The 12,135-nt window shown below is 42.1% G+C and overlaps 1 protein-coding gene across 1 annotated transcript in view; it reads left to right on the top strand.

The window, feature by feature from the left end:
• Positions 1-10,222, top strand: part of zc3h18 (zinc finger CCCH-type containing 18) — a 34,872-nt gene extending 24,650 nt beyond the window's left edge. Inside the window, exons 15-21 of the mRNA XM_071919364.2 lie at positions 775-891; positions 1,995-2,003; positions 2,286-2,491; positions 3,000-3,214; positions 7,164-7,263; positions 7,830-7,926; positions 8,811-10,222. Coding sequence (XP_071775465.2) covers positions 775-891; positions 1,995-2,003; positions 2,286-2,491; positions 3,000-3,214; positions 7,164-7,263; positions 7,830-7,926; positions 8,811-9,051 — 985 coding nt within the window. The 3' untranslated portion in view covers positions 9,052-10,222. The remainder of the gene's footprint in view (positions 1-774; positions 892-1,994; positions 2,004-2,285; positions 2,492-2,999; positions 3,215-7,163; positions 7,264-7,829; positions 7,927-8,810) is intronic.
• Positions 10,223-12,135: the final 1,913 nt, after the last annotated feature.

Below are 12,135 nucleotides of genomic sequence, written 5' to 3'. Positions count from 1 at the left end.
TCTGTACTAGCTAAGATCTTTACCCAGTGGGAACACATCATGCATGGAAACTGAACTTCAAAATAAAAGTGCTTACACACTTGCACTTTGCAAAGTAGTCCCTACAATACAGTTGATTGCCTCCATGAAAAGTACTAAAAAAGCATTGATTTGGCAACGGAATCGAAATCGATACCCAGCCCTTTCCTCCATTTCTCTTTCTTTTTGTAGTGTGTTTAATTTTGCGGGGGAAAAAGAGCCGACTAGTATGATCATAGCAGTTTTGATCTTGTAAACAACTATCTGCTGTGTTCTCGGTCTTGAGTTGGACTCAACTAGAGCCAGTCTTGGATTGTCCTGGACTTAACAGAGTTGGGCTGTTTTTAAGACTCTCCTACCTTATGCCTATTGACCAGCCCATTAAACATTAATTGGAGCTTGTGGCGTGTACCTCAGACGAAAAGGAAATATTGGCAGGATTTTTGCAACATGAACATGTGGTTTCTCCAGATTGGAGTGTTGCATGGCATTAGAACTCGGGTAGTCGTGTTCAACAAATCGAACTTGTCAAGTGTGCATTCCTCTACGATGTAAGGTGAACAAAATCTGTGAATGGCAGTCGTTAAGTGTGTGATGTGATGCCCAATCGTTTGCTCAGTCTTGTAGTGTGTCACAAACACACATTGTCAAAAAAGACAATGACAATATGAATATGATTACAGAATTAATGCCTTAACAGTATGCATTAACACCCAAGAAGTATGCCCATAATTCCTTCAACTGTCTCTCTCCCAGGCGGACCGTGAGTGGGAGTGTTAGTGGAAGTGGCAGCAGTTATACTGGTTCCAGCTCCAGATCCAGATCCTCATCCAACTCCCTCTCACGCTCGCGCTCTGGATCGAGAAAATCCCGGTATGCACACACGCACGTGCACACACACTTGGGCTGTAACGGTATTTGTTTTGAACCACTCGGTAAAGGACTTATGGTTCGGCACGCCCTACGAATTACATAGTTGCAGCCTACGTCTTGCCAAGCGCGTATGCGGAACTTGAGTTGAAAAAAGTCCAACTTCCACCCGAGACGACTTTGTCAAAGCGCCGCATATTGTCGTTATCATGTTGTTATCTCAGCCAGTACGCTCTAGTCGGCCTGGTTCAAACATGATTTGTGTACCATTACACCCCTATTGCACACACACACACACTTACAAGTGCACAACCCCTATACACATACATATTCTATTCATACGTAACATTGAGGAAGTCTTAACTTGTGGAGGAATTAATGTCTCCCTCATTGACATCAATTATGCATGAGACAATAATCACAGCTTTCCATAATATACCTTGCTCTAATAATACACTGTTAAGGAAACTGGACAGAAAGCTAGAATGCTGATCATTTAATGTTAATTTACTAAAAAAAAATCCTTCCTGTTTCCTTAGCTCTTATTCTATTTCTTTTCCTAGCACTAAGGTCTTCAATAAGGTGAAATAAAGCATTATAGGCCTTACATTTACTTTTAGAGGTTTTATTCGTTGGTTATTGGTTGGTTTCATGAATTGAAAAACTCACTCCAGGCATGCAGATTCTGACGGGTCAACAGTTCATTTTCACATTTATTGCAATTGTGAATTTGGTCTCATATGTCACTCTAACAGGCAACAGAAAGGTCCTAAAAACCTTAAATTTAGCTTGATGAAACTTGCAGACACCCTGGTTCTATTGTAAGAATATTGTTAGGCTGGTATGACCTTGACCTCTGCTTGCACTCCTCACCATTTGCTTATTGTAATTTTTGCTAATCTAGGAATTTAAGTGTATTTTTCTGTTGCACTCATTGTAAGTCGCTCTGGATAAAAGCGTCAGCTAAATGACTCAAATGTAAATGTAATATAAATGTACCCACAGTGTGATGAGTCATTCTGAATACAAAGTGTGACATGGATTGATTCCCCTCTCTCTCCTCTCTTGCTTCCATGTGCTGTTTTTTCTGTTTGTGGACTCTCCAGGAAATCCAGGTATGATAAATGCTATTTTGTGTGTGTGTTTGCATGTGTAAGCAAATCTCTCTCTCTCTCTCTCTCTCTCTCTCTCTCTCTCTCTCTCTCTCTCTCTCTCTCTCTCTCTCTCTCTCTCTCTCTCTCTCTCTCTCTCTCTCTCTCTCTCTCTCTGCAGTATGGACTCATACAGTGTGTCATGTCATTGTATCAATATGTATGATTCAAATGCAAAAAGAAAACAAAGAAACTCTCTCTCTCTCTCTCTCTCTCTCTCATCCACCCTATCCTCTCTTGCCCCAGGTCTCTGAGCGTGAGCAGCGTGTCGTCCGTTTCGTCGGCATCGTCCAGCAGCAGCTCGGTGCGCAGCGCCGATTCGGACGACATGTACGCCGACCTGGCCAGCCCCGTGTCCTCCGCCAGCTCCCGCTCGCCCACCCTCAGCCACCCCCGCAAGGAGCGAGGCCCCCCGCGGGACCGGCCACCACACGGCAGGGACAAGGCCAGGGGTTAGTTTGGGTCCAGAGTGGATATGTGGGTGGAGGTGTTGGAGAGAGAGAGCAAAAGAGATGTATGTTGCATAGGTGTACGTGTGTGTGCATGCGCGTTAAAGCAGCATGCAGTAAGTACATGGGCCAAGCCAAATCAATAGATGCCAGTTGAAACAGAAACGACCCTAGTGTGCAAGATGAAAGATGCTGTAAGGAAACCAGATTCTGAACTGACCTGTCCAGGTCTTTTATTATAGGTGTAATAGCCCACTAGCTCATGCTAGAACTTTGAAGATAAGATGAAGCATTAAAATTTTGTTTAAAAACAAGAGTTTAACTGGTGGCTAATGGAGAGAGCCCAAAGTCCTACAGTTGCGTCCTTTATTAATGCTTAATTAATAGTTTTGTGCGTCCACAAAACACTTATCAGTTTAATATTGTCATTGAAAATAAAAAATAGAAAAAATGTAAAATTCTGAATGGACCTTTGTGGTTCATTAGTACCCATGCTCTCCTCTCATCACAGAGAGGCCACCAAAGAAAGAGGAACCCTTCAGGGAGGATCGCAGGAAGATGGACCCGTCTGGCATCCCCCCCAGAGGAGGCAACCCCATGCCCAGATCAGGGCCTGGTAGCAGGGGAGGCCACCACATGCACCCCCCGCCCGGCGCCATGGGCCCTCCAGGAGGCTATGGGGGTTCAGGTTCCCACAAAGACATCAAACTCACCCTCCTCAACAAGGTAACTACTGCTGCACCACACTCAACAAGTTAAGATTAGATATGATGAAACTGTAATGATCCCCATGGGGAAATCAAGTTGGGATACAGCACAGAAATATAGAATATAGAGTAGAGTAAAGCAAATGGGATTAGTGGATGGATTATTTTTAAAAGGTATTTAAAAATAACACAAAAACATACATAACTACATCCATACAATAAAACAAATCTCAGTGATACAATTTGAGTGTTATATACTGTATATTGCCAATATGCAAATTTATTATTTCATAATTCAATAACATGGCCCTCACAAAGGACCAAAATAGCCCTTAAAATCAGATCAGAGAGGCTAAAAATGCCCTCTGAAAAAAGTTGTGTCTTACCCTGTGACACACCTAAGCAAATGTCAGTGTGTTGTTATGGAGGTTTATCTAAAATTGTCAAGTCATTGAGGAAGGCTAGGAACTGGATAGAGCTGTCGTGGTATGCCATGTGGTAATGGTGGCGTGCAGAAAAGGGCAGCCGCTGCCAAGCTATAAAAAGGGCACTTCAGACAAAACTGTGATAGATACGTTGTAACAATAGGCCTACTTGCTGTTTGCTCAGTCTGGGTCGACACTAACATGTGACAGTGGTTATTTGGGTTTTTTTGCTTCCCCAAAATCAGCGCTTCCATCTAAGCCCCACTGCACTGAAGCCCTTATTACCCCCAACTAGCTTGTAGACAAAGGGGTCTAGTATGGTTCTGATTGCTAGGAATTATCCCAAATTGAAAATGTAATATGTATTAAACTCTTCATTCAATAGTATGTAATTAAATACAACAATTTAGAGGCTTGATGCAGTATGCTTTTTCACTTTTATACTTCACACCTTCAGTTGTGCTTTAACACATTTTGTTCATTTTTTTAAAGGATACAGTTGCTGCTCCAATGCTCCCATAAGTAATTTATGAATTGATCATTAATACTGTACTGGCTGTGGTCACTGAGAGGCCAGTGGGTCACAATGATCATAGTTTCATAGCAATAATAATTCCGGTTATTTTCAACCTGGGCCTTATTTTCCTAGTTTTTGCCATCATGACGATTGATTGTGTTCCAAATTTACTCACTTCATTGTAGCTAGAGCTTCATGTAGCTCCAGTTAGCAGGGAGTGTGTTGCCCACACAGGGCAACACAATTTCAGTTGAATCCAAAACTGTCAACACAACCCTCACACTGCAATGGGACCTGCCTACACCCAATTTCTGATTACCCACTGCCTGAAAACTATTAGATCAGATATATCATTGTAATTCACATTAGCTCATTTACAGGTAAGTTCAAGACCGTTCAAGTACGTTGATGCTGCGTTCATCAGATGTTCTGTAAATACGAACTGCGCAGTGGGAAAACCCGCTCACGTCAACCTCCTAGTGATAATTACAAGTAGGATATTATGGCGTCACAAATTGCCGAAGTGCGTCAACACAAGCAGTAAACACAGCAGGGAATCCACCGATGATGGCGGTCCAAGGTATTAAAAATCACAATTATCAGTTAGGCTCACACTAATCAGCCATACTCATGAAATGTGAGAAATATCTGGTTTATGGTTGATTTTAAATTCATAAATGCAAATAATTGTGGATGTGGGCCTTCCAGTGAATAAAAACACATAGAGAACACTTTCAAACTGAAGCAACGAAAGCTTGTTCTTCCGCTTCTTCCAGTATGACTTGAACATGGCGGCAACGCTAAAAAAGCATCAAATGGACTATTATAACTGAAATATTGTGAGAACTGCTCAATCACAGCTATTTAAAGATATGTGTAACTGCAGTGCGAGTGTTATTGTGTGGAAAGAACATGTTTTAAGTGCTTTCTGGGTTCGTTTGTTGGAAGTGTAAGGGGAAAAAAGTTACAAATCAAAAGGGCACTTTTATTCCTTATGACACAAGGGCAGGTGCTGCAGTGTATGCAGCACCAGCCTTGCAACACGCCATTGTGTGGTAACCCTAACGTTACCAAGGTTTAGAAAGTGTCAGAAAAGCTGGTTTCTTTGTGGGTCCACATCTTCAGTCATTCCTAGAATGGACATGATGGATGACATTTTGAAAATTTAAGAAATTTAAGTCAAAGCTTCAAGACCGCACACGTAACAGCTTTATCCTGGAAATGGACAACATGTTCCATAATTTTGTGCCACATGTGGTTAAGACTAGTCTGCCTGAAGAAACCACAGACAGTGCTGTTGACAGTGACAACAATGGTGCAATGTTTTGTACAAGTTAAGTTATTTTTGGCTTGACCTGACACACCTGGCTAGTTTGTTCATTATTTCGCCTACTCATTGCATATAATATAGCATGACAGTGCACTGCCCTACATTTCCAAATCTGTAATGATTTTGCCTCTGTGAACTCTTTCCTCCTCATCGTTGAATTAGGACACTGGGAGGGTACAGGTCTCTTGTGATTGGTCAGGAGTTAGCTAGAGTTGTGGGTCCGGATGATCAGCAACAGCGACAACTAGTCTTTCCTCCATGTTTATGGTTTACAAGAGTTGCCGCAGAAGTCCCGCCTCTCCACTGATCTGATTGGACAGTAGAGGAAAAAAACAACAGTGACCTAGGGTGCCTTTCCGCTCTTTTCTCAACGTGGGGCGCTGTACGCACCCTTCCGAAAACGTGCAGCACTTAGTGCAGAAAAAACATGAGCCGCCCAGCAACGCAAAAGCAGCTCGCAAAAATCTTCGCTCACATTGAAAACAACTGAAAAAAGCCCACCCTCTGCTGCTAAAACACATCCTGTTTGATCAGGCCCTTAAGCTGCTTCCAGTTCGGTTGAATTAACATGGTACCAACGGTACCACGCGACATTCCAGCTCTATACTAGATGGTTCTGAGTTCATTGAATATGGGTTAGTGGTATTCCAGGCAAGCTGTCTTTTTGGTGACTGTAAAAGTAATTTTCAGTCTTACTCATCCAGCATTTGAGGGTTTTACGCTGTGAGACCAGGGCAGTTGGGACACATTGAGAGTGATTGATCGATTCTGGGTATTCTGAGTCCGAGTTGCGCTTTGACTTCCTCCTCATATATTCCTCTTGTGTTATCAGTGAAACTTGAGTGACCAGATGCACAAATGATTAGTGTTGTTTTTGTAAAAGCAGGTTGTTGTGGCTGTAGTGAGTAAGATACCGAGCCAAAGAGCAGAAAGACACAGTTACATGCAACCCAGGAAGAACTGTTAATGTTATTGAGTTAGTGGAATCTCTTTGTGGTGGGGCACAACAAATAATCTTATGTACGGATAACTATGAAGAACATTGACTTAGTTTCCAGGGCATCAGGGAATCCCTTGACTTTAAAGGCATTGGTTTAGACCTAACTGGTCTTAGGTGGATTTGCATATGAGAGCACAGCACTCGCACTTGGGTATGGACCATATCACTCAGACTGAAACCTTGTTGAGAGAGTGGTTTCTTGTTCAATCTCCCAACCAATCCTGGAGCATTAAGAAACTTAACCTGGAAGGAAGTTCTTTCCTACACCGAACTTCTAACCAATAAAGTAAATGACTGCTCCCACATGGTTTTGGTTGATAAATTATGGGTCACTTTTGGAAATGTTGCCGTTTGAAATGAACAGATACGATAAGATATGAACAATACACAGTGTGTAAATGCTGCAAAGGAACAACTCAGCAAAGCAAACCCAAAGGAAACGGACTAAAGTTTGAAAATGCCTGAAAACCCCTAAAACAATGGACAGACCAAACAGCGTAACCCCCATTAACATACAGTATCAAGGCTTGATTGAATGAACGTGTTCCACCTTTTAAAATATGTCATCTCTTTTGTCTTTTCCCTTCATTTTCCTGTCTCCTGGCTGTCACCGTCGCTCGTTTCCCCTCCACGTCTTTGTTTATCTCCTCTCTTTCGTCTTTCTTTCTTTGCCCCATTGTGTCCGTTGTTCTCCAGCAGCAGGGAGACAGGGGCAACAGGAAGCGATACATGCCCTCAGACAAAGACAGGCCAGGCTCCCCTCTCAGCAAGAGAATGGCCATGTCTCCAGACAGAGGTGAACAAACACACTCGCATACGCCCACTGCGGCACACACCCCTCTTACTCATTCCACGCATACACACTAGGGTTAGACCAGGTCTGATCTTCGCCCCTTATTAAAAATCAGATATCCAGTCAGTGTGGCCCACTTCTGATGTGATGGATATAAAGCAGTTTGTTTCATTACATCTTTATTGTATAACTGATTACTACTACACAGGTTGTCTATGGGAACCCTTATCCTAAATTGATCCTAATGTGACATTTGATCAATGTGGTCAATTGAAAGATATTGTATATCAGCACATAATATCAGATATTGGTAGATTCAGTTGGTATCAGTCTTCAAAAACCTGTATCAGTCAAACGCCAATACATACAGACACACAAGCCCACATCCTAATTCATTTCATCCAATGTGGAAGTTAAGAGACACGTCACAAAAAACTTTTATAACCATTATAGCATTCTATAGACTCCACAACACAGTAGAGTGACCTAACTCTTGGCCACTAGCCAAATGTCATAGCCACTCAGTCCTTATTGCTTCATAAACTCTGGTCTCGGTGTTTTTTTTTCAGGCCGCGATCGGAGGATGCCCGGCCGACCCCCGCTCTCTCCTCGAATGGATCGACCCAGAGGCCAGGGTCCCCGGCCCATGCCGCCCCAGGGAGACAGGTCGGTGCAGTCACCAGCATGGTCAGGCTGTACCATTTACAATCAGCTACTGGGCTGTGACTGTGACATATCAGTATTTTTCTTCAACACACCAACAGCATATAACAATAGAAGGGAAAGTTAAGGGAATGCAGCTGGACAATGGACAGTGATTGTTACAGTGAGGAATTTCTAAAGGCGACTTTTTTCTGACGTATCGTCCTTATCACCAGCAGTGATCTTGTTTACTCAGGCCAGCACATTAGGGGTTTCATAATAGGAAGTTTGCCGGACCACAGGTCTTTGGCCTAAATGAGGAACATGTCACATAAGTGGAAGCACAGAGATATTACACCATCTCTTATTCTATGCACATGTCAAACTACACAGCATTCAAACATTCAAAATGCTCTATACAACTGTTACTACTATGACGACAACTACTACTTTAGTACTACTAGTACTACTTTTACTATTTGTGCTATTACCACTGCCATTACTACTACTACTACTACTACCACCACCACCAACAACAACTATTTTTGTATATTTGCACTTTATAAATTCACCAAGTGCTGTGAAATTGAAGACACAGAATAATCATATTAACAAACCACCAGCTATAATAAAGAGAAAACACTGTTGGCTCCATTAAGGTCAACTCAGTAAACATTGCCACAAAGTTAATGGTTTTCACAGAAGCTGCTTTTCTCAGTTATTAGCCAACCTAAAAATTCTGTAATACTCTATATATATTCAATACAGTAGCATAAGCATAATGAGATCATAGGACTCTTACACTGCCACACCCGCACTGGATAATTACAGTAATTTAGATCGCTACTGTTTTTATAAAAGGGCATTTCCTCATTTTTAGTTAGTCATGTTATGCTATCTCTCTTTAGGAAACGCCCCCTGTCACCGCCTCCCAAGTCATCTGGGAAAGGCCCAGCGGTGCCATCAGGCAAGCCTGCCGCCCCGGGCCCGGGTTCAGCCGCCGGGTCAGCCTCCGCCTCCGCTTCCGGCTCGGGCTCGGGCTCCAACAAACCCAGCAACACACTGTCACGTCGCGAGGAGCTGCTGAAACAGCTGAAGGCCGTCGAAGACGCCATTGCCCGGAAGAGGGCGAAGATCCCCGCCAAATAAAAAAAACCCGCTCCTCGCCCGTTTGCCTGCCTGCGAGTCTGCCTGCCTGTACGGCCTAGTTTGCCGAGGCGACAGTGAGGGTTATGGGATGGAGCGGTTACCGACGAGTCCTACCTTTCTTCTCCCGCCTTCAGTGATGACGCGTAGCATCTCACTGGACATGTATAAAAATGTTCTCTGGTTCACAATGTATAAAGGCTGTTGTATAAGTGGTTCATGAACAAAAGTGGCTGCCACGAAACCATTTTCTGCTTGTCTGCCCTCAGAGAAAGTTTCGGCTGCGCTCCATTTTAGAGAGTCGTTCACTCCCACATGCCCTACTTTTGCTCCTCTTGTAAGTCTTTGAATGTTTAGGGCGCGGTTTACCTCGCTGTTGAGAAGTGGGAGCGAACAAAGGTATTTGGTGGGGGGGGGGGGGACGTTTCTGGAATGGAGTGCCCATTGTGTAGATTTTACAATACCGAATACAGGATGGTAGCACTTCATCACTCGCTACTCACTCCGGTCCAGTCAGTGAAAAGGAAGAATCTTCCTCATGTCGTGCGTTTGATGAATAAGATAAATTTATACTCATTGAATCTACTATCAGTCGTCTGTCTTTCTCTGCCCCCTTTTATCGTCTCGGTCTCTCACGTCTTCTTTTAAGTTTCCTTTTTTCCCCCTTTTGCTTTGTGCGGAGTGGTGTGACGGTTCTGTCGGTTCTGTAAATGCTGGGTACTGATGAACTGACGGCCTGCGGGGCTTCACCAGGCGTCTTTGTACAAAACCACAAATACCTGAGCGTCTGTATTCGGCCCCTGAGAACGATCACCCACCCGCGCTTTGTTCACAGCGGGCCCGCCGTAACCAATGACTCGTCCTCCTACTCTAGGTCTGTGTTCTATGTTGTAGGGCAGTGTTCACTGTCATACCTTGTACAATAATAGCGAGTTACCAGATTCTCTCAAGTGTATGATGATTATAGAAAACAATTTGACAGTGATGTGAAGTATTGCTTTTTTTTTTAATCTACAGCATTTTGTTTTCTTCTTAGCTCTTAAGTGATAAACCAATGTTTTGTCTCACATTTTTAGTTGACACGAGTATGAGAGATGTAACGGGGACACTTGGAGACAAGATGTATCTGTCTTGCTTTTGTGACAAAAGGCTTCTAAATAAACTATTTTGATAAAGAGAAGGCCTGGTGCATGCTTTTCCCTGCTAGAACTCAATCTTTCATGGCTCACCAGTCAGCATGAGTTTGGCTAATTTATGGTCACGCTAACATGAACTCTTCCTCTGAAGCAAACGCATGCAAATAAACACTCTGCACTTCACAACCACACCTACACCATCACAGCTCATGATGTATCTGGTGCTTCTGCAAACAGTGAGGGGCAGATCGTGCTCAAAGAATCAATTGTCTTTCTAGGAAGATGCACAGTCATGCTTGTATTTATGTCAGCATTCAGACAAGGCACCACATTGTTCAGCATTAAGAATGCGCTATAAGAGGCTTCATTTAATGAGTCAAAAGGGTGGAGTAAATATGAACTCCTGTAGACAGACTGTTGATCCAGTGCGTATTTGAAATTGAAATAGCCCATGGTTTGACGCTGCATTGCATTCTAGAACATGAATCACACCAATTTCATCTCAGTTTATGTAATACATCCACTTCTTTCCCCCATAATCTACCTTTTTATGTAATCCTGGGTATTATTTGGGTGTGGCAAGGTGTGGCACTCATCATACCTCAGCCTAGGTGAGTCGAAATTTGATCCTGTAGTGTATAATCATCACAATGGAGAGCGAAGGTCAAGCAAAAATCCCCAGAAGTTTATCTGAAGCCATATCTTTAAAAAAAAAAAATCCATTCAGGGCCAATGTTCCCCCTAAAGTGATAGTTGTGACCTATGTCTAATAATTTATCACACTGACCAAACAATATCATGTCATCAGTCATTGCTTCATTTTGTCCCCAGAAATGTAGTTCCTGAATGAACACATACTGTATGAAAGCTGTTTGGTGGTTGTTGGAACAGTTGGCATCCATTTAGTGCATTGGCATTGTAATATAAAGAAACTTAATTCCAGAGCATACCATTGTGAGTCAGGTTGTCCAACACTGTTGCTATGCATTCAGTATGAGATAACTTTACTAATGTTGCCTTTATGTCCCCTAAATAATCCTAGACTTAACGTGCTTAGTATTGATGGTGTGAAAACTGAAACTGAAAACACAAGTTCAAGTTAATTTATTTATATAGCTCTTTATCACAAGCATGTCTCAAAGGACTTTAGCCTAAGTAAATACAACTGGTCAACAATCATAGAACAGAATGATGTAACCCAAACACAGAATATAGCACACACAGGCCCCATTCATCGTGAACATAGGCTGGTGTAGAAAAAGCGTGCACTCTTAAATAACTAGATAGGGTTTTCATCTGGTTTCAATTTAGGCAGGACTGACTAAGGGTGTCTGTGAGTGTGTGTGTGACATTTGTTTTATGTCAAAGTTGTTAGCTACTTTTACTTATTTACTTATTTGATGTTGCTCGAAGACCTTGTTTAAAAAAAAATCCAGATTTTATTTTGCCATATACATTTTCAGTTAAAGGTCACCTACATCCATCAACAGTTTGATGCATGAAAAAGTTTTTTTTTTTTTTAAGCTTTGCCATCATAACCCACAGTGGCCTGGAAGTGCTAAACACAATCACATTTCACAAAGCAAACTTAGACAACCGATAAACATTTCATAAAACAAATTAACAAAATAGAAAACAAATTAACAAATCAGAAAAGACAAAATAAGATTTCACAAACCTAATTAACAAATCACAATTACAAATGATCTTAATGGTAATGGTATCACACTAATGCTAACATGCCAATGCTACATGTGAAAGGACCCTAGCAATAGCATTAGCATGTAGCATTAGAATGTACATTTGCATTATCAGTCAATTATCAATCAACCTTTGTTTAAATCTTGGGGATATATTGAGGGATGGACCCTCATTTAGAATGGTGCCAAGTTACAATAAATAAAAACTTTAAAAAAGACCATATACAGTACAATCCATTCATAGTTAATCA

Source organism: Centroberyx gerrardi, chromosome 4 (assembly GCF_048128805.1).
Source record: "Centroberyx gerrardi isolate f3 chromosome 4, fCenGer3.hap1.cur.20231027, whole genome shotgun sequence".
In the NCBI taxonomy this organism is placed as follows: Eukaryota; Metazoa; Chordata; class Actinopteri; order Beryciformes; family Berycidae; genus Centroberyx; species Centroberyx gerrardi.
The sequence above is the reverse complement of the archived record's forward strand: the minus strand, read 5'-3'. Positions and strand labels throughout refer to the sequence as shown.